A 27,635-nucleotide genomic window follows, 5' to 3' on the forward strand; every position below is an offset into this window, starting at 1 on the left:
TTTGATGACACTCAGAGCTTAATCCTGTTGCAACATTGCCCCCTACTGGTGGGCTGGAAATCATGATTGATGGAAAGAGTCTTGAGCCTGATTTTTCCCATCACTTGCCCCTCAGTGTACTCTTCACATGTTGCCAGCTGTTGGTATAAATAACAAAATGTTTGCAATCACTATGTTTCAATAAGTGTGGGGCTCTTCAGCTTGATTATAAAAGAAGACACATTTCCAGTAAGGACCAATAAATCATTACTCATCCTTCAGTCAAGGAGAAACACGCTGTTGCAGCTACATCTAAATTATAAGTGGGCCTCCTTCATTTAGATATGCTCTCTGCAGGGAACGCTTCAACCAAATAGCAGATGATTTATTTGCTATCTAATTTCACACACATCCCAAAATTAAAAGTATTGTTGCATAGCATTACACCGAGCATTGACTGAGTGTGAATTTATCCACCAGTGATGTGATTGGAAGATGCAGAAAGTTAATTAAAAATCACTGATTTCTGCACTGAAGAACAACACTGCCAGCAGAATGAGAAAAAAAAATAGGATGCAATCAACCCAGAGTGATATCGCCAGAATAAATTAAAGAGTTTTTATTTAAGTGTAGATAAACTGCTGTTCCTGAAAAGAACTTTAATCAGTCCTGGTGCAACAAAGTAGCCATAAGGAGGACATTAAACTCATTAACTTTGCCATAAGGGTTATTTCACCAAGACAGATTAATTACATATCTTACACTGCATATATCAAATATCTGAAAACTGTACTGATTCATTTGACTTTGGTTCATGAAAAAAAAAAAAAAAAAAAAAAAAAAGGCAGAACGAGTTCGAGCCTCTGAAGTTATCCTCCAGTGTCGTCGTTGCTAGTTAATTAAATCTTACATGCAGAAATTTGAATAAATGAGACGAGGAAAAAAAAGTTTCACAATAAAATTTAACTGCGAAAGTAAGATAACCAAAGACAGTTTATACATACAGATAAATACAATATTCAACACCAACTCCTTTAACCGGTGAGGAAAAAATATTTTGAGATTCTTCAGCATGTTAGGTGGATAGCATTCATCATCTCACTGATGTTTATTGGTCCGGGTCTAATTGTGGACTTTTCAGACTGTACATTTTGATCTCTCGATCAGAGAGAATTCAATCACAGACAAAAGAGTGACCGTGTAAACTCAGCGAGTTTGCCATGTGATAGACTGGTGACAAGTGGAGGATGTACTCTGCCTTCACCTACAGTCACCGGATAATGGCTCAATCACACAGAAAGCAGGATAGACTATAGATGGAGACGGATCATCTATTCTCCCCAAACTTTACAGTCGACTTTAGTGAAGAAAATAGGTTGCCCAGATTTTTAAAATGTAATATTCTCCTTCAGTCAAATTTTATGAGTCAACATTGTGGTCAACGAATTGTGCAGGCACAGGCATGAAATACATGTGAGCAAAAATAAGGTGCCAACCTTCACAACGAAAATACATTGGTGATAATGTATCCATGCATCCTGGACACTGAATTTGATTAGACTTTGAACTCAACGGGCTTAGGGAAGGAACACCAAAGAGCCATGACACCCACAGCTGGAGCACTTCAGTCTGCCTTGAGAAGATCAGGTTTGATTTGGCACACGTTTTCACCTCCTGACAACCTGAGCAGATGGAGGAGGTTCGGGGCCTTGCTTAGAGATGCACAGTGGTGACCAGTCAGTGGTGGGATTTGAACCACCAAACGTTTAATGGCAACTTCATTGATCACTGCTGTTCCCCGAAGAGGGAAAAAAAAAAAAAAAAAGAAACAAACAAATTAACTACTTAATTCCTACAAAACGGGGTTGAGCAGGAAAAAGGTATTTGAACCAATAAGTTCATTCTGTGGGGAATAAACAGCACCACCAGCAGATACATGTACAAATGGCTTCATTTAATTTCAGTATTTCACAAACAATCCAAGAACTTATGAGACAAATGTACAGGAATTATTTTGCCATTTTATTTTTTTTCTTCACATTATTGCTTTACAGTAAAATGCATTGGTTGGATATGTCCAGTATAGCAAGACAATACATTCATATAAGTTATACAGATGTCCTCAATAATGTTTTTTTATAGTAACTAACTTTACATTAAATATATTTTTAATCATTAATTATTCTTGACAAACAACTCCCACATCACATTGAGCTCACAGTGCATCAGGTCGCATTCAATCAAGAAATACATACCGGTCCTCTCGTGTTAAATTGCCATTTCTAATGTGTGTGTCCTAAAGTGTGTGCGCTTATTTTTTTTCAATTTTACACAGGATTTCCATACAATCTGGATTTACGCAGAGCTACAACAAATATGGCATCTGAATAATTTTTTTCCTCCTCCTCCTCCTCCTCCACGAAAGAGGTGAATTGGTAACAAAGACCCAAACAACCGGTGAGAACGTGCGCTGCGTGCCAAGACGAGGATCGAAAGAGGAGCAGTGTTAGAACCCTGCTGTGGTGATTAAAAACCACATAAACCTGGCAACCCAGGACATGACCACACAGAGAAAAAAAGACAATAATGTACACAAGTAAAATGTCAACACTGCACAATCTGAATCAACCAAAGTACAGTACAGACATGCCTTCTTCAAAGAAAGCATAAAAAAGTAGGCCGTTTATGTACAGAAGTCCCCGCTGAAATGTATTGAGAGAGAAGAGCGATGTTGTACAAGATGTCAGCGGGTGCGAGGAAAGGTCTGTAGGCCCTGTGTGGTCACCTCCAATCAATAAACAACCATTTGAACCCTGACAGAAGAGCAGCTTATAGGGTCCCACCTTTTTTTTTTTTTTTAAAGAAAAAAAAAATCCTGTAAGTCTGCTCTCAATCAGGGCGTTTGAAAAATGTCAATAAACCATTGGGCGGGTCAGAAAAGCCTTTATTCATCCACACCGTGTTCTCTCGGTCAGCTCCAGTTGGTTCAAGAGTTAATGCCCTTGTGCAAGAGTGGAAAAAAGACCAAAAAAAAAAAATGTGTATCTGAGCATAAATCAAACTTGCCACAATGCCACTGCTCTGGACATAACCCATCCTTTGCACCAAACACACACCTGTGAGCTCACACATCAAGTACTACTAGACAAACTGACGTCACATCTCCATGGGATCCCCCCTCGTCTTTATATGGCAACCTTGAAAGGGGGCCTTCCGTCACATAAACTCTTCACATTGAGATTGCATATACAAGAGCCTGCTGCCTAGTGTGGCAGAGGAATAATTTCAACACTCAAAACACTCCACTTCAGTCTCTGCACCTCAGTTGTGGACTCCTCACAGGCATTTTTGCATGATGTCAAAACGTCTGGATTGCAGTGTAGCTCATAGCTGCCGGTTTTTGTAAAGTGGGCGGGGCAGTGTCCGTGGAGACTGCCCGTGAGGCCCTCAGCCTTTTGCTGTGCTGTGGAGGAGCTGCGTTTTTATGTCCCAGCATGCACTGCAGACAGAGGCGGGTGTGCTCATGTTGTTAACGAGTTTCCAGTCTGTTTGAGAGTCCAGGGCCCAGTGTGACAAATGTAGTGTGGGGCCCACTTTGGAGCACGCACACACAATGTTCTCTTGCACACACAGTCACACAGACACATATACACTGAAAATACACACGCACAGAAGGAAGCACTAGTTGATTCAGAATGAGAGGACGGCTGTTAAAGTGCAATATCTACATGTAACTCAAAAATCACGACACCCCCACCACCACCATCTGTTGTCCATCTCCAAGTTTCCCTGATAACCGACGGCTGTGGTCACACCCCTGTACTGGGCAGAAGGGCTGCAGTAGCCCCTGCTGGCCACAGGGTGTTATAGCAGACAGTGTTGAGAACCGCCAGGTTTCTTTGCATTATTTTGAACAACTTCGATCATGCTGCTTCTCAAAATGAGAAAAAGTCACCTGATGATAGGAAAGATTAGACGTGTCCCACAGATCTGGAGCCAGTTTTTGTTTCCTTTTTTTTCTTTAAATCTGGACTTGTGCCGAGGGAAAAGTGGATCGACTCGTCGCTGAACGAAAAAAATAACGCTGGGGTGGAAGTCGCCACCACCAGCCGGATTCCCCTCCGAGTGGTCAAATCTCCTTACAGCACAAAGCAAGAAAAGCATTTCCATGTGCAATTTGTTTCAGTGAAAAAACAGGCAATGTCCAATATTTGCAACAAGCTCTCCACCATATTTCATACTAGACATAACCTTGTTTTGAAAAAATAAATACAAAAAAAGTGTTTACAAATTTACATTGTGCAGTGCTGCATATGCATAACACGCTCACAGTCAACTGATCAGGACTGTGATACATCTTGACGCAAAGCGTCCTGACAAAACGGCCTTTTTTTTTCTTCTTTTTTTTTTAAGAAAACAAAACAGACTTGATCAAAGCAGATGAGTATCGGTAGTTGCACGGGGTCAGTGAAGAGGAGCACTAACAGTATCTGCTCTGTGATGCTAAAGGCCATGCCGGGGCGGGGTGTCAGGCCAAGCTGGAGGAGGGGAGCTGCCAAGGACAAGACGCCCCTCCAGAGGGTCAAGGGGGAAAAATGAATGTACGTGTTTCTTTGGGTGCTGGGGGGGTAAACTTGGTGGATCTGTTAAGGGTGATGTCAAGGAAAGCTATCCCCATGTGAGAGTTTTGATTAGTACATGATAGGATTTTTTTCTTCTCTGATTTGGTTTGTGGAAAGGCTTTGGACATGATCTGTGTAAATCTACAACGTCAACACTGAAAATCAACAATCAACAGGGGCACTTATGATTCTGAAGGTCCCCGACATCTAAAAGGCATGCTATATGGGTAGAAAGTTAACAGGCGCACGGAGGAACAAAAGACTTTACTGCAGTAACAGGCAATGCCCACAAAAAAAAAAAAAAAAAGAGCATTAAGGGCCGGCACTGTGTGATAAAGAGGACAAATCGGGGAAAAATATATTCCGCTGTAACAGCGTACTTCTTTCATGAGCAACTTAGATTTATGTTTAATGATAAAGGGTCACAAAAAAAAAAAAGTTGTGCAAGGGAGAAGATAAACAGTCTGCACGTAGGTCCACTATTATTGAAGAAATATAAGTCGGGGTTTCTATGGTGCCATTGAGGTTTTGGTATTTCGAGGCTCTCTGCTGTGCTCTAATCCTCCATGCACATGGGGAGGTTGACGAAGGTGAAGACGTTATACTCGATCATGATGGAGAAACAGAGGAAAACGGCGTACAGGACCAAGACGTAAACGCCCAGCCTAAAGTCCAGCTGCCATTTGTTCACATGGATTCCCAGCACCTGCACACATACAGAAAAAAAAAAAAAAACATGTCTCAGCAAGTTGTGACGGAGCAATTTTTAATTTGGCACAATTGCATGGTAAATGTCCTGTAAAACGTGAACATTCAGGATAAAACTAATAAAAACGGGTACAAATTTGGACTAATACCATCTTTAAAACTGTCTCGTGGAAAGATTCAACGTGAACATTTACAGCCCCGCAGCGCTTCGAGTTTACCATCCATGAAGTCAGAGCTCCCGTGAGGAGGCACTCTTCTCTGTTTACTCCCCGCCACATCTACCATTTAAATGATATATTTATTTACAGCTGGAGGTGGCAAATGTGTCACTTCTAAGTTGCTAAGACAGGAAACGGCTGGGACACATTCAGTAAGAGATGAGATCAGGAACTCGCCATCACACAAATAACTGGCAGCTCTTACTGCACATAATAGTTTCAGCGAAAATGTGTGTTTGTTTGTGGCTGGTTATGTGGGAACACACACTTCACGGCGCAATGTGAAGCAGCTGTTGTGTCCAGCTGTCCAATACCAGCTCCGACTTGCCATGAAGCATCAATTTTGTCTTTTTTGTCTCGCATTTCAGTTTCTCAGTGGAGGCAGTGGGATGTTTCAATAGCAACAATACAGGGTTTTCACATTCCGATGAACCAATTACATAACTTGGTGCAGTCACTATTGCATAACAGAGATAAGTGTAGCCAAACTGGGATGCTACTTACTCATGTAGAAACACTGTGGGTTTTCACTTTGAACATTAGCAGCGCGACAATAAACCACATTAGTTTTCTCAAAAGTGTTCAGTTCAGCAGCATCAGATCGTGACAACAGATTACATGCTCACCGTGAGGGCCACAGAGCCCAGCAGGAGCACCACCGAGTACAACAGCCCCTTACTGTTAATCATCACCTGAAACAAACAGAGACGGTGAGAAGAGCCTCTCATCTGCAGCAAATTACTGTCATCATACCAGAGGCGGCTATCGAGGTGCCCGGAGGTCATGTTGTAAAAATAGTGGTTAGTAGAGAATTTTTTTTTTAAATAATGCCGTCGCCGCACCCAAAAAAAAAGTTATGTTCAAAAATGTAATAAAAATCTAAGACACATATTCATTAAACAATCACGAACAATATTTAGAAAATAATCAGATATAACAGAGTTTACAAAGCAGAAGCAAGAAAAATCCCTGCTTAAATCAATGTTTGTCAATAACCGTCTAATAGGACTGCACAATATATTGCATATTATTGCCATTGCGACGTCAACATTTGCAATATACAGACTGCAAAACTGAATTGAAAAAGATTTTACGCTTCCAAGCACTATGGATTCATGAATTATTTTTGATGACATTGCAAACACTAACTGGCAATAGATCATATTTCACATCATTATTTCTAAATAATATGATATCTGGTGGCTACAGACCAGAAGTGAGAACCACAAAAATAAAGTAAAAATGACCAGGAAAAAAAAAACAAGAAAAAAAACCCAAAAACGATTAACTGCTTCTTTAGTAAAACTGTTGGTGGGAAATGTGATTAGACAAAAGAAACTCAGTTGCATCAAGTTAAAATCTGGTCCAATAGGTGAAACAGCACTGTTATTGGAAAGTACAAAGCACAGAGAGATAATCATGTACTTAAACATGTGATAATGTTGAGATTACAATAAACACTTAACTACTTTTCTAGCCTCTTCAAATACAGTGCAGTGCAAAAGATTCAGGCAGCTACTGGTGGTGGGGACGCAATCGTGCTTCAAATACTGAGTCAATAGTTTTATCTTTTTTATCTCTCGATGCATTACTGCAAAGTGAAACAGCAGGAGAGGAATCTTTATTGATATGACCACCCTTTGCCTTCAAAGCAGTACAAGTTCTTCTCTGCACAGTTGCAGTTTCTGAAGGAACTTGCACTGAGGGTGTTTTAACAAATATCTCAACATCTTGAAGAACTAAGCACAGATCGTTTAGTCTGCCTCTGGATGTAGTCGGGTTCAAATCCTTATACGTCTTCATTTGAAGCCAGACAGGCTGGCTCATGTTATATCATGTCCCTGCGGGGTTTGCACCAGGTTCTTTACGATGAAGGTAATTGGTAATAAACAATGTCTGGAGTTGTTTTCCTCTGCTGCTGAATACATTTGGAGCCAATCAGATGCCTTCCTGCTGATGTTACATGTTGCATAAGCAACACTATATTAAAGGTGGCCCATAGGAATACTGAATGACTCTCACCTCAGACCCATAGCTGACACACATGGTCTGTATCGCCCAGGGAACCCCGAGACCCACGAGGATATCGAACACGTTACTGCCAATAGTATTCGACACGGCCATGTCTCCCAAACCTGCAATAAAAGGCAGATCAAAAATAAAAACCTCCCTCTCGACTTTCAGGTCAAACGAAACCTTTTTATTTCCAACTGTTCTGCAGATCTGTACCTTCTGATATCCACCAGGGCCCTAACCTTATTCAGCTGAGAAAGTAGTGACGCAGGCGTGTACTGTAATATCTATAAACAGCTCTGCACTATTTTGTCTTATTCCTGTGATCTGGAGTCCTTGGCACAAATACTCACAATGTGCTTCCTTGCACACACAAGAGGACTGACACGTCTTTGCACTAGTTTTCTGAAAGTTATCAAAGTACACATCCGTACAATATCTACACTGTTAAATGGATATAAAGCTTTGAATCTGTGCATGCACTCCAAATAGTAACTCCATTTACAATACTTTATGTTATTGCATTAAAAAAAAAAAGAAAAAGGCTGCTGAAATTGATTTCACCTCAAACTACAGGATTGACTGCTTTTGTGAATAGATTACACAACCAACCATCAGGGAACATCAACCTTAGAAGAATAAAAGGAGGATGTCAGGGTGGATTTGAGCTATTAAAAGCACATCATGTAACCACAACATCTACGTCTGGAATTGAATAATGCTATAAAGGGAAAGGTGTACCTTGCCGAGCCACAATGAGACTGGCTATGCAGTCTGGGACGCTGGTGCCAGCTGCCAGGAAAGTAATGCCCATGATGACATCAGGGATTCCCAGAGTGTAGCCAATTATAGTCACCTGAAAGCAGAGAGGAAGGTCGGAGCTCAGAAACTGCACTTAGGAAATGAGAAAAGAAACTTTTATGTTATATATTGTTATTTATACATTTTCATAAGAGAATAAAGTATTGGTCCACATAGGAGACGATTCCGACCTTTTTACAAGCTTCATTTTTGAGGGGGAAAAGAAAATTTGTAGACCAACTCATATTCTATTTTCTATAATAAACATAAAACAGATGGAATTATACAGCATAATGGGACAGAAGCACACAGACTGACAAATGGAAGGCCAGGAAGTACAAGTGCAGCTTTACTAAACCTTTTTTTTTTTTGCGTAGTCCGTTATTTGCACAGATCACCCATCTTGCAGGTTTTTGTTCCAGCTCTTGTGCTCCAGTTCCACCTGCTCTTCCCACATTCACTGCCATCCAAACCATTCAATATATAACATTTTAAAGCCTTTAAACAGCTTGTTAACAACACCTAGCTCCTGCAGTTAGATTTATGTTCTCCCAGTATGATCAGTGTGTTCACTAGACAGTCTGACCAGCTAAGTCGAGAGTCCACACATTGAGAGCACCATGTTGTGGAATTAGAAACAGTCAGCTCAAATACTTCCTGATAGTTTCGATATTTGCCTCAATACGCTATTACAGATATCCGTACCTTTTCTTCGCATTTTAAACCACAAAGGTTCATATTTCTACCAATTTAGCTGAATTTCATTCTGCCAACAGATATGCAGAAGCACAAAAGGGAATGAATTTAAAGTAATATTGAACAGGGAGAACTAGCGGTTATGTGGAGCAGTGACACTCCCCTCATTCATGTCCTTATTTAAATACATGCTTGGAGGAAAAGTGACAGAAATGTCCTTCAAAATAACTGCTTTTTACATTTAGACTGCAAGTGCATGACCATTTTTACACAACTGACAATGTTGAATTACTGTATTTTGTACTTTTGTACATTCAATTCAATTTTATTTGTAAAGCGCTAAATCACATCAACAAACATCTCAAAGCGCTCTTACAATGATAGAGTACAACAGGACCCAACTAAACCGTTCCAAAGCAAGCAAACATTGACATCAATGTGTGTATATCAGGTTTTTCTTTGAATGTGATGGGGCTGAATGATGCATGAGGTGATACACATTAAACTACTTGAAATGTAGCTTTCGTCTTCATTTGTCCACTAATACCAACAAAGACCAATAGATATCACAGTCCACTTTCACAATTAACTCTCACAAAAGAGTAAATAATACCCATTGTAATTATCGAGAGTGTGTAATATTTCCCTTAGGCCACAACCCAGTAGTATCAAATTTGGAATGACAAAAGGAATCAAAACTCAATTTTCACATCATTAAAAATGTTTGACCTTCGGTGCTTTAAGTAATTATTCCAAAAATTCAATAGTTCTCACTTTTGGACAGTAAAAATTAAACACCACCCTGGAGGGTTGAATCCAATCTAAATGTTGCACCAACAACAAAAAGTATCAACACAATACACTCACCATCCACACCATAAAGTAGGAGAAGACTGCAATCCAGACAGTTGACAGCAGGAAGGAGAGCATGAAGTATTTTTCCCACCGAGGCTTGGCACAGTTTGGCACGGTTAAGTACAGCAAGAGGAGCAGAGGCCATGAGAGGAGCCATTTCACCTTGCTGCCGATGCTTTCTGCAGCAGACGGTCACAAGAGAGGAGCATCATCACACATCACAGAGAAAAAGAAATAAAATCTTATAGCAGTGATTCGAGAGCTGAAAATCCGCTTCAAAATTACTTGGGATTCCTAATCACATTTTCCACCAACAGTAATTAAAGTAGAGATGCAGAAAATATATAACAATTATGAAATAATTTAGAATGGCAATAAACTGAAGCTTAAATGATTGTATAGGTTTTGTGAAATAATCGCAAATTCTTTTCTTACTTTTCTTCTATTTTTAAAACCGTCATTTTGAACTTTCAGAGGATAAATACACAGGGCATATAAACAACTTATCGCACTTGTGTGGCAGTACTGTTAATACAGTTTAAAAAAAAAAAAAGGGCAAGTGAATGAATCCACTCGTATCTTAACTTTAGGTCAATGAAGAGATTACAGCTTGTGTCTGAATCATGACTCCATTTGCAATGATATCCTCTTTAGTGTAAAGGATAAAGATATCCCTCCATCTGTCATTTACCACCAACAAAAAGCTTTCTTCCCCCTCTTTTTGCACTGAAACTTTAAACAGACGGCACTTTAATCCTGTGTTTGTGAAAATTTCACATAGAACCTATAACACCAAGACCTTTTCCATTTACGTGTCAGTTTTGACTGAAAAACACTGCAAAAACAACTCGACTTCATGATCAATCAGATGACTTCGATTCAGAGACATTTCACATCAGTAGTCTCTGAACGATAAAAGGGCAGGCTCGCTCTGAGCTGTCAAAGAGGGGGATCATTAGCTGGTATATAAGAAGTCCCAGAGTAATCTGAGTGAGGACGTCAATAACTAGTGAAGTGGAATTAATATTCTGGAACAGAACTGATCAGCTGCAAACTCTTTGAAGCACTAATGAAACCATTTCCTAAAAATCAGCACCTACAGAAGGGTGTAAACATGTGCAATATGACCAACAGGTCAAGATTAGGTCTTGCATCCATGCATGTCAAATTATACACATTCACCGTGGAGCTGTGCGAGTCACATACTTGGAAGATGAAAGGGAGAGATGGTGACGTTCTCCTCGGCCTCCTCGGTAGGCTTGTCCTCTGGCACGTTTCCATTCTCGATTTCAACTTTCCCATCAATCACTTGTGTCTCCACTCCATTGGCAGCTTGCACCAACTTCTGACGCTTTCAGAAAAAATAAACTAAGTCAAAGAGCACATGAGCAGACACAACAGCGCTGCTCCTGACTGCAGATTCACTTCTGCAGTTCTAAATGGAACAACAATTTATACATAGGACATGTGAGAGGAAGATAAGGAAACCCTTCAATACTTCTAAACTCCTATCCACGGTCTACATTCAGAAACAAAGCTGAATACACTCAACACTGTTCACATAGAGGAACCGGAGTTAGTGGAGCAGAAACGGGGTGCTGTACCTCTGTGATGATGAGCCGACTGGCCATACGAAGACGTGTCTTGGGTCCAAAATGACTAGTGACCATAACGCGGAGTCCAGCTTCGGGAAACCTGAACTTTGAAGGGCTGGCGTTCATGATCTCGTCCACCATCACCACCGAGCCACGGCTGTAAGCCTTTGTGGGTTTGACTGAAGGGATAATTACACATAATTACCACATATCCTAATGAGTTGGTCCTTACTTTGTGTCAGAGCATGCAAAATAGCAAAACAGCTCTGATTAAAAGAGGTCGAAACCTGAACTTCTATTATTACTTTAGACCAGGAGTTTTCAAAGTGTAGAAGCATTTGTCCTTCCAGCTTGACCACTTTGCGCCATACACTAACCCCAAACTCATATCAGAGTTTCCAATTGAAAGTCAGACTTCCTAACATTTTTCACATTACAAACCAAAGGAAAAATTTTAATGCAAGTTCAGGAGGCCATATATAATGTGTGATTTGATTGCAATTAGTCAGGTCAGGACATTAGTCAGGACAAGGTCAGTAAAACAATGGCAACAAAGAGCGTTGTGTTTGGGCAAAACTGATGTTTTTTCCCCCAGTTATTTCCGCACAAGTTACAAGATACAACAGTTATGTGTCATCCAGTCATTTGGGTTCAGTTGTTGGTGGAAGGCTGCCCGACACTTTGAAAACATCTCAAAGCAACTGAAACGGGACCAATGCACTTTATTTGTCTTGGAAGACATTTCCCCCCTTATCCAAGTAACTACATCATGAATAAGATGCACTTCCAAGATGTATGACAAATTTCAGTTGAGTTGATCCAGTTGTTTTGAACCGACTCCGACAGACAAATAATAAGCAAAGACACACTTGGTATGGAACAGTTCTATCAACGGGTCAGAGTAGAGGCGAGATCAGTATCCCATGCCCACAATGTGGACAGATTAAAGCTCTCATTTTGAAATGTAATAAAAAAGAAAAAAATCCTAATCATCAGGATAAAAGTCTCAGAAACCTTGTTTTATTTGTAGTACACATCAACAAATGATTATCTGTACTACAACTCAGACTTTAAAATGTATGTTGGGGCCACGTTAATCTTTACAGTTACTTGCTGGTAAAAGATAAGTGGTCAAGTAAGGAGAGAGGAGTATGTAACAGAAAAAAAAATTAATCTTTCAACCCTCTAGTGCCAACAACACCCCTCATCCCTTGGGTAAAAAGCAGAAAAGTCCAGCAGAGTTGGTCAATACGAGGGTGTTGTGCACACTCCACACAAGTTCTGGCTACTGGACTTCAAATAGCTTTCCCCAAATTGCCTGAAGCAGCTTTGAAGTTTGTCTACCAGTTGTGAATATTTATGGACCCGCCGAGATCAATTTCAAAAATCTGCAGTTTGGAAGATATAACCTCTGGCACCTTTGTATCGACGATCACATACTGAACCATAGGCGGCTGTTTTAAAAAGCCTTATCGGCAGCTTCCAGCTCCTCATTTGCTCTTTGCTTAGCTATAAGATGCGGTGCATGGGGGAAGAAGAAAGTTCTACCCTACACTTATTAGTTTAACTCGCCCTTAATTTTCTCTATTATGCATGCAAGAATGCACATAAATTAACTGCGTAAACAGAGATGGTATAAACATTTCCTCTTGTGAAATTCATTACCACTTCAGGAGTTAGCGGGTCTACTCCCCAGAGACCGGCAGGAGAAAAGTAGTATGCAAGCAGAAAGAATTGGCACACAGCAGCACAACACTGTTGACAATAAGCAAGAATAAGTTTAGTAAGGCTAAACAGACAGGCACGCTAACACGAATGCAGCCAAAGTGGAAAGAGTTAAATTTGTCAGGAGGATTCAATGTTATTGATTATAGAAAAGATTATGAAAGCTCAAAAAGGCACGAAAGAAAATAGAGCAGCACTGTGGCAACGAGGAAATTTCAAACACTAAAAGATGGGATTTTATTATTTATTTATTTTTAATACAAGTTTTCAATAAGTTTTAGACCCAAGACAACAAAGTCCCTTGGTATAAAACTGCATTACCACAAATGATAAGAGAAGATCTTCATTATGCCGCTCCCATATTAAACAGAGCATTTCATTTTTGTGCCCAGATAAGCTGCAGTTGCTTATCACCTACAGAGGCACTGGTGCTTAGAAAAGCAAGCGAGGGTCATAACTTTGTGAAATTACCATAAGAAAAAAGAAATGTCAAAGAGAAATCTGTCAGTGTCTTTTTGGGTAGCGCAGTTCACCCAGATCAAAGGATCCATGTTTTCTTGATCTTTTTGTGTTTCTGCATAATTATAGCCAACATATATAGTTTGACATTTTGGGAAATATTTTTGCTTCCAATGCCACTCTCATCCTCATGTCAAATATTCATCTACTGTGAGCAACCAAAAAGTTTAATACTGCAGCATGAGAAACAGTTGGACAGCTATATATATATATATATAAAGCTACATATACAGCTATAGATAGCTACCAAGCTCAGCATACTGTGGCAAGAGAAATAACAGGGACATAACAGTCACTACCTGTTAAAAGTTTGGGGACACCTTCTCATTATGTAGTAAACAAAAAAGTGTGAAATAACTCAAAACATCTTCTATGGTCTAGATTCTTCAAAATTTAAGAATTGGCTTTGATTACTGATTTGCACACTTTCGACATTCACTCTGGATGAGCTTCATGAGGGGGTCCCCTGAAATGTTCCAAGGGGAGACGTTGAGCACCTGTTGGTTTACGATGAGACGGACTGCAGAGTGAAGGCAAAAGGGCCATCTCCATTAGGTCACATGACTGCGGAGGCCAGGTCATCTGGCAGCACTTTATAACTCTTCTTCTTGGTCAAATAGTCTTTACACAACCTGGAGGTGTGTTTGGGCTCATTGTCCTTTAGAAAAATAAATGATGGCGCGAATAAACGTAAACCGAATGGGATGGCATGTTGCTGCAGGAAGCTGTGGTAGCCATGCTGGTTCAGTGACTTCAATTTTGAACAAATCCCTGACAGTGCCACCAGACAGGGCTCTAATCTGAGGATGTTAACTTGTGATTTCTGAGGTCGGTGACCCGGCTGAATGGATCCTCGGCAGCAGAGGTGACTCTTGGTCTCCTTTCTGGGACAGTCCTCATGTGAACCAGTTACACTGTAGCACTTGGTTGATGCGACTGACCTTCAGTTCTTAATGGACTGTCGCTTCTCTTTACAAAGCTGATTGGTTCTTCCAATATTATGAATTCTAACTGTTATAGGGCTGTCAGCTGGGTACCAACCTGACTTCTGCACAACACAACCGATGGTCCCAACCCCATTAAGAAGGCAGGAAACTCCACAAATGAAATCTGACAATGCACAGCTGTGAAGTGAAATCCATTTCAAGTGATGACCTCATGAAGCTCATCGAGAGAAGGGCCGAGGGTTTGCAGGGCTATCAACAAACCAAAGGGTGGTGACTTCGAGGAAACTAAAATATAAAACATGTTGAGTTATTATACACTTTTTTGTTTTCCCACATAATTCCATATGTCCATTCATAGTTTTGTTGCCTTAATTGAGAATCTATAATGTAAATAGTCATGAAAATAGAACAGTGGATGAAAAGGTGTGTCCAGAACTATTGACCGCTATATTTACTGCTCAATGTGAATCTACAGCTACAAATTAGCAAGATCAGCACACTGTCGCAGGGGAAACATGGTGCTTTAATGCTTGATTTAGAGTTCACTATCCAGCTAGAAATGTAATGCAATATTTACAGATAAATATACAGCTTAGTGTCCTCTATCTTAGCAAACATGGGGATTTTGTGGTATACTAATATCTAGAAAGATGGCAAACAGCAAGGTCAGTATAAAGCCACATAAGAAATTAGGTTTTCTTCACTATGTGACTGTATTCAACAGGACATATTTAGATCCGAGAATACTGTCAGCATATTCAGATATGAGAATACTATTGATCCTTGTATTTAATAAAAAAAAAAAAAAAAAAAAAAAAAAAAAAAAACAGACAGTCAACTCCCACTTGTTCAAAAAACACTGCTTGCACTATCTGCAGGACCGTGAAGTCATCCCAAATGTCAAATTGGACACTTCTGTTCGCGCCATTCATTTATTAATATCATTATTATTTACCAGAATTTATTATATCGTTCTTTATAAACACAGTTAAATGCATATGTTTAGCCAAATATAAATACAACCTGTTATGGTGAGATGATGGCTGGTAGCAAAATGTTCCCCAAAATGTTCAACTATTGTTTTCAGGTGATTTCTCAGCAAAAAGTGAAAGCCGAAGCAGTTTGAGTTAGTTAAGCAGAAAGAAGCAAAGCCACCGACCCTTCAGCAGGAGGAAATATCCACCGTCTTTCCACAGAATTAGACTCGAATCATCTATTTCATGGCTCAGGACCTCCTTTCAACACACATTATCTGCATTTCCTGGCAGTGAGTATTCACGGGGACCAGCCTGTCTGATTAACCTTACCTGCCGAGAGTAAAGGTGATGACGGGTCGTCATCCCAAACATGATCATAACTAGTATTACCGTCCTCCATCTCACTGCTGGCAGCAGCGTTACCATTGGCCACGTTTTTGTTCGATTTCCCCATGAAAAATTTCTGCATGCTGGAGTTGAACCTAGTGAACAGATGGAAGATAATTAAATTAGAGGTACTCCAGTAGTTTCGAGTCCAAACTGGGCAAAATAAGAACAAACAAGAGGGGACATTCGGTGTCGGGATTCATATTTCCGAACACGCTTTAGATGAAAGGCTGCAGTACGTTTGAAATATTATATAATTAGCCAAAAGAACCTGCTTACTCTTATTACTTCTATAGAATTTACAGTTCAGGTGGCCTACTTTACAAAGAAAAAAGAACCCGCATCAGCATTTCGCTATATTAAATTGGCCGGGGTGTACTCTTCTGCATCAGAGCAGAAAGGAGGAGAAAGTAAAGAAATACATTTTAAAGAGTTCCCAGACGGCAATCACAAAGCTTTCATCAGCCACACAGACCTTCAGTGAGACCATCTGAGTGCCATTACGTGAAAATGGACCAAATACTGCAAACACCGGCACTGCCTTTGAACATGGGGATTTCAGCTCAGCAAGAGCCAACTCTATCCCTTCAGCACCTTTAATGCACCAACATTCAGCTTCAAAAACAACTTTTTGACTGAGAACAGTTCACTTCATTCCGGTTTTCAGTCTCAACATTTGGCTTGATTCTTCTTTCCTCATCTGATTGAAGAATAAAGGCTTGAACAGAAGATTTTAGGACTGTTTTAAGTTTAACAGCTGCTAGCCTGTGCGACATAGATAAATTTGGGCATGACGGTAAATCTGACCACACGATCTCTCTCGTCAAAGGTAAAAACATCCATCTATGTGCAAGAAGGAATTCATCCGGCACATCGCCGACCTATTATTACCTTCAGGGATTAATAAAAGCTAAAAAACACAATCAAGGTGTTGTCATGCAAAGCAGACGCTCAGTGAAGAACATTTCAGCTCTTTGAGAATGCTGTCCAATTATTTCAGGCCGTCTGTGGTCAAACGACAGAAAAACGGTCGTCCTCAAACCCCTCACACTGCATGACGTAGGAACACCTTGGTTAGCTATTTCATCACAACTGCCCTTCTTTCATCCCAGACTGCCAAATTCACTTAGTACATACAGTATATAGATCTGCTTTAGGCAGATTTGACTAAATTGTGCAGCTAAGAGCAGAATTATCATCAAATAATCCGAAGCAATATCAGTGACCAACACTGCTGATCAGATTAATGCTAGCAAGACAATTACAAAACATTTATTTCAGCCTTCAGTCAAACAAATTGAAGGAAAAACGGCAAGTCTAAATTCCTAAATCTAAATCCGGCAGTGTAGAGGTTAGCACTCTGGTGTCATTGAGTAAATTTCACTGGACCAAGCCTAGACTTGGCCGCCCATTTGTGCATGTTTTCCCTGTGCTGGTTTTCTCATGGTCTTCAGATTTCACCCCAACTGTCAATAGATGGTGACTTGTTCCGGTTGTAGGTTTCCTTCTCCCGAAGTCGCCTCCACAACACTAAGATGGGTAAAAGACTAAAGAGGAGGATGTTAAAATGCAGTTTTACAAAAACTGTGGAGCTTGAAGACAGGAAAGAATTAGAAAACAAGATTTTTCGTGGGCCTTCTGAGGTACTGAAGTGTCCAATCGTGTATAGCTACAGGGGATGCATGCTATATAATCGACACCCTCGCTTCACAGATCATGGTTTGCATGTTCCCTCTGAGCATATGTGTGCTTCCTCCCGCTCGTCTGGTTTCCTCAGTTCTTAGTAATTTCAAATTAAGATCTTACTTCGGGAGGCCTTTAAATGCCTTGAAGTGTGAATGTCAGTGAGTCCGTGTAAATGGATGGAGTACAACAGTTGTAATTTAGGACATATTAAGCAATGTTCCAAGAAAAAACCAGTTCTCTCAAAAACTCGACTGACTGTTCGTTACTTTATAACTATTGCATAATCAATATAAAACTCAATCTGTTAATTAAAACATACTGTGCAGGTAATCAATCATGACTCATGATCACCGGGTGTAAACAGTACTGAGGGTTGAGTAGAATTTAATGAGAATACACGCATCAACACTACACATGTTTAATAAATAAATAAAATGGGTTTCATTTTTTATAAATTTGTGACTAATCAGGACTAAAAATCCCAAAATCACTAATCCAAAGAATTAAAAAAAAAAAAATTATTCAAGGATTATTACATTTATAATACATATTTCCTAGACAGATTGTTACCTGTGTCATTTGTCAGCTGTTTTGCTAAGAGGGGAAAAAATAGATCTGATCTGAGCCCTGGAAGGTCACCTCGGGAGCACTGGTGGCGTCATATAAAACCCACTCTACTCCATTTTGACTGGAACAGCCCGAAATGGTCAGCGGATATTTTTGGGAGAAGGGAGACATATGACAGCACATCCTACAGTAAGCACTTCTTCCCTCCAAATGAGAAAGGAGAGGAGTGATCCGGTTAAGCCTGTGCTCTTAGCCACTGCAGAGGGAAAAAGATTAAACTCTTATGGCGGGGAGAGAGCAGACTGCTGCTGAGTGTAACACAGATTAACAGCTGGACAGACACAGCAGCATCAGCACGGGGCAACGTGGTCGGTATTATTCCGTTTGGGCTGTAAAGACACAAATGTGGTCTAATGGAGTTTGTGTGGCTGGACTAAAAGATGATGGACAGGCCTATGGGAAAAAGATTAGAGACACACCCACAACAATCCTTTTACATTAAAAGACTAAGAACATAATATACATGATGCATTTGTTTCAACAAAATCACTACAGCACTGGATATCGTCATCCAGGAGATAAAACAACTCAGAATTACAGTTTAAAATTGCACTTTGCTGTAGTTTAATTAGCCGTTTGACCAAGATTTCCCAGCAGGAGTCTCCTGCGTGGAATCAGCCGTTAACATCTGGGCCGGCGACATGAGCGAGACACTCCCCTCCAGCTGGAAACCGACCGGTCTCCTGTGAGCGCAGAGTCGTGGATACTCATCTGCTCACAGGTGGTGGTGTTGGAGAGTGTAAAGCCAAATCTGCCATCATGGTTGATTAAACAAAGTTAGAAAAAGAGCGTGCACAACTTACTTCATGACGAGGATGTATCCTGCATACATGACCACCAGCACCAGACTCTCCCACCTGATACAGCAAAACACACAGCAACAACAAATTCAAGTCTGAACCTTTTCCGAATATTTCAGCTTCAGAGATTCTCAAGGTCTTGTCAGCAAATGACAAACCTTGTGAGGGAACATTGGTAGCAGCTGATGAAAGAATGTAAAGCAGAAGCTACCGTACATCTGCAATAAGGAACTAACAGAGCTTGATCGTAAAATTATCATTTTTAAAATTGCAAGTCTTTTCAAGGTTGCATATTTCATATTTATAGCGGAGACAATAATTTTTCTTGTAAAGTGACCATTAGTATGTGGCCATGAGCCAGTTACTGAATAATGGAAAATTACAGCAGCAGAGAAGTACTAAGCAAGGTCAGCTTCAAGCAGAACTATGCTAAAAACCATCACATGCAGGCAGACCACCTCACGATAATCACTTAACCTGTTTAGCCTTTTCTTCCCCCAAATATGAGTGACAAAATACTCCGTCATGTTTTCCTTTGAAGGTTAAACAGTCTCAATGTGAAATACGGTTCAAATGGAAGTGAACTTGAAACTTACCAAACAATCTTCTCGTCATAGATGAACTGAAAATTTTTAAGTAAAAAAGCAGAATTGGGATTACAAAAGATAACCGATAGGCGTAAAATGTATTTGGTGGATTTGGCAAACTTACTGCAATCAAAGCCAGAACAGAGAGGATGTAGTAGGAGGAGTCCCTAAACACAGCCCACCAGGTCAACACCACCACCTGAGAAATTCACAGGAAACCGTCACGTTTGCATCCGTTCCTGGATTTGTTAAAAATATGTAAATATTGTTGGAAACCCCAGAAGCAACAGTGCGTCTTTAATTTCACATATAGGGACTTTAAAGAGAGAGCCATAACCTGCAAAAAGTTCGAAATGTTCAATACAATGCCAAAGTTTCTTCAGTCATTACTTCACAGGTCTTCTCTGTGTGAAATCATTTATTGCCCTACAGCCTGGAGTGTCAAGCATATGGTCCACCACTGCAATTCAGCCAAGAGGATAATGCTGCAGAGTGATAATACTGCGTACAAGGAAAAGAAAAAAGCCTGCTGTTTCTAATATGTCCACCGTGGGACACACCGTTAATACAATCTCATAAACTAAGAGCTCAAAGTTAAACTGTGTTTTTGCACCAAACTAGAGGATCATCAAATCCATTCGAGCATAAGTCTGAAGGGAATCACTGATGCATATTTCAAAACCTGTTATAATTAACCTGAGAAAAACGTGAACGTTTTCAAAATGTACTCCTATTTATTTGCAATAAAACAAAAGGAAAACATTTTAAGTTGTTATTTCATTGTTATATCATTTTAATGGCCCCTGAATGCCAGATATTAACATTGTTACCATAATGGAACATCCTGTAAATCTACATGTGCTGCCAGTAAGCAAAGAGAAACAAGCTGCTCTAGTAATATTTATGAGCAGGAAAAATGCTTTGTATGGTAGTATAAGCAATATGTGGATGCAGTCCAGAATTTTACATTCTTGGGAATCTAATCTAATAAAGTTTCTATTGTTCAGGTGTTTTGATCATGATGTTCTGCTGTATTTTGATTGGTTGTTCACTGTAGCTCGTAACAGCATTCCAACTCTGTGGTGCTGTGAGACATTTTTGAAGAAATTCAGAAATTCATCTCGGGCGGTTTGTAGACTGTCACCTGCAAACCTCACACTGCACCACTCAAGACCACAGATTTTAAACGGTATCACTATGATTGCTATCGTCTTTTTGCTTTGACGACTGTATCACATAGAGTGTACACACACCTGAAATACTCGATACTTATTTGGCAGGTTAAAATTGGATAAAACCACAGTAAATATTTCGTAGTTATTTTGTATCTGCAGACAATTTTATAAGGTGTTTTTGTTAATGCACATCATTAAAAGCACTTAACATGTAAATTAAACTAACTGCAAAAGCTTTGAGAACATGAATCATGATTTGTTTACACCTCAAGAGTTTACGTCTCCATTTTCACTCAAACCAGTTCTGGGAAAACTAATTGAAGCAGATGGCTTTGTTTCCCCACAGCGAAAAACTTCAGGCACACATGTGCCGCTCTGCCGTCCATAAATAAAAAGAATGATGCAGCCGCAGCAGCACATCACTCCCTCTCACACACCTGTCCAGCAAAGATCCCACAGACCCCAATGATGCATAGGATGTTGAAGACGGCCGAGCCCACGATGGTCCCCACCCCCACATCTCCATGTGTGATGAAGACACCTGCACAGGAGGAGGCAAGCAGTCAGAATCAGCAGTGACACCAACCATCTGGGAAACGTTTGAGTGTATGTACAAGCTGCACATGTGCGAGTGTGTTTGTGCAAGGGTGTACCAATGACAGATGCAAAAAGCTCTGGTGCAGAACTGCCAGCTGCCATAAAGGTTGCTCCTGCAACATCTTCACTCAAATCCAATTTCTGCAAAAATACAGCAAAGCCTGTTAGACAAAAACAATGCTTTGGGTGTAGCTCAGAAAGACTGGACCTCTGCAGTACCTCACAGATTTTCTCCAGCGATGTCACAAAGTATTCGTCACATGTTATGGCGAGGGCCAGAAACATGTAGAGGGTCTGCGGACAGAATCAGAGGTGACTTGTCAGTAGGGTTTTCAACAAGGACAAGGAAAATACACAAATGTGGGTTCCTGTATGAATATATCCTAAATCAGCAGAAATGATTTGAGTTCATTGTGCCTCAGCAGAGCTGAAAGGACAGGTGAAGGGGATTCTCTTAGCACCACAGTGCCCAATTGAAACTGAACCTGCATTAAATTCAAATCCCAATATAGTAGCGAGTACTTTCCCTTTACAATGTGGAAAATCTAAGATCTGCATACTCAAGTCGCTGTGGAGGAGGGAGCTTATTTCAGCAGCTGAAGAGAGATCTATAAATTATAGATCAGATGTGACATCACCAGAGCCCAGCAGTCCTGACAGGCATGCTCTGCTCTATGCTATCCACAGGGGGCAGTGCAGGACCACAGTGAGAACACACCAAACCCGCAAGCATTGTGGCCTCTCCTCAGCCGTGAATCCAGGACAAGATTAAGTCACAAGTGGAGCATATAACGGAGCACACGGTTAAGGAGTGTGGGTGTAGTTTACAGGCCCACAACACAAACTTCAGGTCTGGTTGGATTTCAGATATGCATTTCTCTCATTGGAACTGTGAAAGAAAGGTGAAGAGAGGGATAGATGGATGGAGACGAGGCTCGGGAGAGATCTGCGATGAAAGGGTCCCAGATAAAAGAGGTTGAAAGAGAAGGTCAACAGGACGGTGAAACCGGCTCTGATGTATCATTTAGAGGCAGAGCCTTTGACAGAAATACAGGAAGCTGGAGGTGACAGCTGAGAATGTTGATGTTTTCACTGAGAATGAGCAGAATGGACACAGTTAAGAATGAGTACATAAGTGGGACAGCACATGTTGGACTGATTGAAGAGAAATCGAGAGAGACAACGTGGTTTTCTCATGTACGTAGGGAAAAAGACGCCAGGTGAGAGAAGATGGAGACCAATGAGGAGGTGCATGGATGCAGTGAGATTACTGTGAGGAAGAACAACACAGGAGGCAGAAGGTAGAACAAGATTTGTGAATGTCCACGCTAAAATTAGTTTTATTCATTGAGACAATTTATCATTGCTCATTTGTCCCTTTTGTTTTTTTTTTGTTTGTTTTTTTATGTAATAAAGGATACATATGAGTAGACTGGCATATCATTCATTGTGTATTCTTTGTATAGGTTGAACATTTACAGGCTCCGAAACATTAAAATGTGAATGTGCCGCAGTTTTTACACCTTAAACTGAGTTTACAGCTCAAACAGGCCAGACTATTTTTCTCCACTTGTGAAGTTGTTGAATCTATAAAAACTTAATTAGTCATAACTTTAGCTAAGGCAACAAGGTCCTGCCGCAAACATTTCAGATGCTCCCCCTTAATTTAGAACCCAGCAGGTTAAAATTTTACTTCTTCAGTCACGACTCCTACAACTTTCCATATGCAGGAGTTTTTGAAATCCGATAGAGTTTGCACAAAGCTGCAATATAACCAACAATAACACAACTTAGTGCTGTTAAGTCAATGGAGCTGAACACAAATGGCATTAATAGTTTCTAATTTGGAAAATAAACTCAGACAAATGGAGGGGAAAAAAAAAAAGTTAGCCTCATTACGATGAATCACAGTGACATTAAACTGGGACCAAAAATACTTTATTAGCATATTTATGAAGATTTCAACAAATTATCTCTTTTGAAAGACAATTTCATTTTAGTGTTTCCCTGTGTCATAAAACTGTCTCTTTAAATGTGTCAGATGCACAACAAGAACAAGAATTAGAGAGGCTGATCCCTGCACATATACGTTATGTTTTATCATGAGCCGGTAAGCCTGCAAGTCTTTCTGTTTACGACATTACAAGAACTATAAAATCCAAGTCTGTCTTGGAAACAACTAAATTTTAGAAGACTTGAGTGTCGGACGTCTGTCGTCACATTTGACAACCGTGACAAACATAATAGACCTGCACAGATTTCCTACATTTCTTCCTGTTGGTTGTTTAGGATTAAAATATATGCAGTTTAGCACATGGTTCAAAGGGGAGTTTACTTGTGTTTCCTTCACTTGCAGTGTTGTATTGTACCATCCGTCTGTATCGATTTGTGTTCTTACTCCCCTGCACAAGTAGGGAATAAGCTCAAGAGATGTTCAGAGGGATGCGCCATGCTTTAAAAACAAAAAGAAAGTCCATGGTCCCTTTTGTTTAAAGAGATTTGTTTTCCTAGTCTCATGCTATCCATTATTGCCTAGTTTGACGAGAATTCCATTTTTTTAATGTATAATTGCAGAAAACAAACTGTCCAATGCTGCTTTTCTTAAGATTAAGAGAGCCATGTTACTTGACTATTACATGCAAAATACTTAAAAAAAAAAAAAAAAAAAAAAAGTCCTCTTACCGCTACAATGTGCAGCATAACGGCTCCACTCTTGCGCTCATTGTTGGTGAAAAGGTCATCGGGGAACTCGTGTATTGCTGAGGAGAGAGGAAATGTCACGGTCACCACACATGAGCAGCATGACTGCGAGGTACACGTCCCCACCCCACCCACAGAGCACCGAGTGACTCCATGATGGGTATCGGTCTTATAGGCGCAGCCTCAGGCAGCCCCATTGGTTCACCGAGTTTACTCCAATTAGTTTGGTTGTGTTATTTCTATTCTATCTTTTTCCCCTCTATGCTATCTAAAATGGTCAAAATGTCACATTCATGTGGTTAAACAGCAGCATGCCACTCTGAGCCAAAAGGAGAAAAATCTGGAGGTCGAAGGTTAAAGAAATTCTCCCAACTCTAATTCTCAAACTGCAGTATGTCACACCAAGAGCAAACAATGAACAAGGATGGCAGCTATCACATCATTTCAAAAGCTGATGTAAAAAAGCTTGGGTTATATTAGGAATCTGAAGTCAAACAGGATTAAAGCAAGCAGGCAGAAAAGTGTCCCATGCTGAGAAGTCATCATCCATCATCCAACAGCTCCAGCTGGAACTCTGTGTTATCATGGTACCACCATACGGCTCGGATCGCGGAGAACACAGCCGTTCCACGGTGCACCTGGCTGGGGACAGAAGCCGGCCCTCCCCCTGATAAGCGGCCTCCGCACGACCTGCTCCTGCTGCCCCCGAGCTGCAGGCCCACAGCTCATCTCCCATTGTAACAAGGCAGCAGCATCCCACCTGTATTACCTAAACTACATGTGGTTAGAGGTTTGGTTAGACATGTACTGCAGCAGCTCCACCAGCAGCTCTGCAAGACTACACTGGTGCACTGCAGTGTTGTGCCGGTCGATACAAAAATTGATGAAAAACATCTTTTTTAGAATTGCTTCTCATAAAGAGTCATTTATACTATACTTTTTTCATCTGTAAACACTAAGTCAAAGGAAGAAAGTTACTACTTTATTTGCAGGACCTATGTCTCATGAGCTTCCAGGGACTCAAGTTATGGTAAGATTCACATGAATGATCACAGTAACACTCAGGCATTATTAGTTCTACAGCTCTGAAAACAACAATGATACTATACTTAAAACCATCAGAGCGCGTTTCAGTGGGGTCATATTATCTTTGTATTCCAGTTGTATGCCGAGTACATACTTCAGAAGAGAGGGCTTCAGAAACAAGAGGAATATACTGGATGTAATCCGCAGATACCTAACTAGGCCAGTCATACGGTTGATGTGCTTTGGGAGGAGCAGGTGGAACCAGAGCATGAGAGACAATAGCTAGAGGGAAATCAGCAAAGCTGGAGATCTGTGAGAGGAATAGACCGAGGACACTGAAGACTGTAAACCGGCAGTCTGCAGTCTATATGCAGCCCCACATCTGCCTTCTCTGCAGCCCTCCATTGCAAAATGGAGATGGAAGGAAAGTCAAGTAACCCCACTTGATTTTTGTGGCACTTGGCATGATCAAGATAGTCAATCTCTGCTGTAAGACTGAACATAAATCTGTATAGAATTTAGAAAAAACAGTTGAACTTTACTGACGTTCTCAGATAAGTGTGTATGCATCCGTGATCCATTATTGGCATTTAAAAACAAGATTTGGTCTGCAAATCCATTTTAGATCAGGAGCGTCACACAGCCCTGTTGCACCTTGAAGAGGCAGGCCAAACATTTTAAAGTACGTTTTGCTGGTCCAAATTGTTTCTCGAGTTATATAAATAACATTGGACTCATTTAACTGCATACATTAAGAGTTCAATTTGCTAGTACAGGGGTCTGAAACCTTTAAAACCAATTGAGCCATTTGTCCACTCAACAAATAAATATATTCAACCTTCACAATAATGATAATACAGTTACAGTCACCATTTTAGGTCAAACCTTTAAACATTTATTTATTTATCCACCCCTCCAAAAAAAACAATAAAAAAAAAACAGTCATACATGTAAACCAGCACCTCTGACAGTGAGAGCAAAACAGTCTGTCCACAATGACTTTTCTTTATTTGCATTTATCAAGATGTGCTGTGTAAATCAAATATGCATTCCGTGCACTAAAAGAATAGTGACACATTAGGATGCACTATCAATATAATATTTATTCATAATTCATTTGACAAATTGGAAAAAAGTCCTTTTGGTGAAGATTGACTCCTGTGCAACATTATAAATAAACAATATTTATCTACGTGTAATTTTGTGAAAGCTTCACAAGGAGCCACTAAAGAAGGCCTGAAAAGTCACATGCAGCTGCGAAGTTGAGGGTTGCAGACCCCTACGCTGGGGTCAAGACAGGTCACAGCTTCATGAGTCATTGGAAGTCATGTGGGGACCATGTTTGTATGTCAAAGATTTTGAGATTGGTCAGGATCTATTTTAGTTTGGACAAGCATCTCTCAGTCATGCCACTAGAACAAGGAGGGAAAAGAACAAGTAAGAACTGTTGAGTTGCATTACGTGTTATGATCCAGTCAAAATTTGGGTTTTCGAACTGCTCCTTTAACAAATCAATTAAACAAACTTCCAAACTCATAAATGCACCAGTTGCCTCACGCCAACTTGCAAGTCATCGCTCTGTTCCATCTATCTAAACTATCTGTTCCCCACTGTAAAGAAAATGTTGATTTGAGGTATTTGTGATATTTTCCTCTGTGAGACACCATGAGAAAGCCTGCAAGCATGGAGAGATGAAAAAGAAAATAATGAGAATAGAGAACATCAAGACAACCACAGAAAGGGGAGGTGGTAGTTAGGCTTCTTATGATGTTGGTATGTTGTTTCATTGCATCTGTAAACAACTGGATACATAAATACAGCTTTAAAAGTTTGAGTTACATTTTAACCCTTTAAAATGAATTAGAGGTGTACAGGTGTTTTTTTGCACGTAATTGGAGTGAAAAGTTGTGCAACTCTGCAGAAAACAAATTTAAAACACCACAACAATATTATATATTACATATCTATGGGTACCCCACCGGAGCCTTTCAAATACCCTCATCTCATCCTCAAAGTCTGTTTTAACATTTGACGTTGTGGAGCATTTTATAAAACCCAGCACAGGCAAATCAAACAATCCACGGGATATAACCCAACACCACTTATTCAACTGCATGCCTCCTGGATTTCACTCAATTACATCAAATAAATGGAAATATGGTACATTGTGTATCACCATGTCACTTACGTTATCTTTTCAGCAAAATCAAGAGCAAAAGCAGCAAAAACAAAGTGTAACGCTTTCTGGCTGAGGGACTCTAATTAATATGAGCTTAATTTGGCAGAGTTTTAATGTCTCACAACACCGCAGCGCCCTGACTGCACTTCCTGACATAGTAAATGCACCTGATTAGATTAAGGAGAAGAAGAATAAAAAGCTGAATACGGGTACACA

At 40.3% G+C, this 27,635-nt stretch overlaps 1 protein-coding gene across 4 annotated transcripts in view; it reads right to left on the reverse strand.

The window, feature by feature from the left end:
* Positions 1-4,002: 4,002 nt before the first annotated feature.
* Positions 4,003-27,635, reverse strand: part of slc24a4b (solute carrier family 24 member 4b) — a 41,189-nt gene continuing 17,556 nt past the window's right edge. The window contains exons 3-17 of one of the 4 annotated variants that reach the window (XM_080490267.1): positions 24,197-24,273; positions 21,734-21,808; positions 21,571-21,655; positions 21,355-21,458; positions 19,867-19,941; positions 19,752-19,777; positions 19,159-19,212; positions 16,046-16,137; positions 11,497-11,666; positions 11,099-11,243; positions 9,905-10,071; positions 8,282-8,396; positions 7,550-7,662; positions 6,154-6,219; positions 4,003-5,307 (exon numbers count right to left, since the gene is read on the reverse strand). In XM_080490267.1, the coding sequence (XP_080346393.1) occupies positions 5,158-5,307; positions 6,154-6,219; positions 7,550-7,662; positions 8,282-8,396; positions 9,905-10,071; positions 11,099-11,243; positions 11,497-11,666; positions 16,046-16,137; positions 19,159-19,212; positions 19,752-19,777; positions 19,867-19,941; positions 21,355-21,458; positions 21,571-21,655; positions 21,734-21,808; positions 24,197-24,273 (1,514 nt within the window). In that variant the 3' untranslated portion in view covers positions 4,003-5,157. Of the gene's footprint in view, positions 5,308-6,153; positions 6,220-7,549; positions 7,663-8,281; positions 8,397-9,904; positions 10,072-11,098; positions 11,244-11,496; positions 11,667-15,985; positions 16,138-19,158; positions 19,213-19,751; positions 19,778-19,866; positions 19,942-21,354; positions 21,459-21,570; positions 21,656-21,733; positions 21,809-24,196; positions 24,274-27,635 lie in introns of all 4 variants that reach the window. The other 3 variants (XM_080490268.1, XM_080490266.1, XM_080490265.1) reach the window with 3 other exon arrangements.

Source organism: Lipophrys pholis (assembly GCF_963383615.2).
Source record: "Lipophrys pholis genome assembly, chromosome: 21".
Lineage (NCBI taxonomy): Eukaryota > Metazoa > Chordata > Actinopteri > Blenniiformes > Blenniidae > Lipophrys > Lipophrys pholis.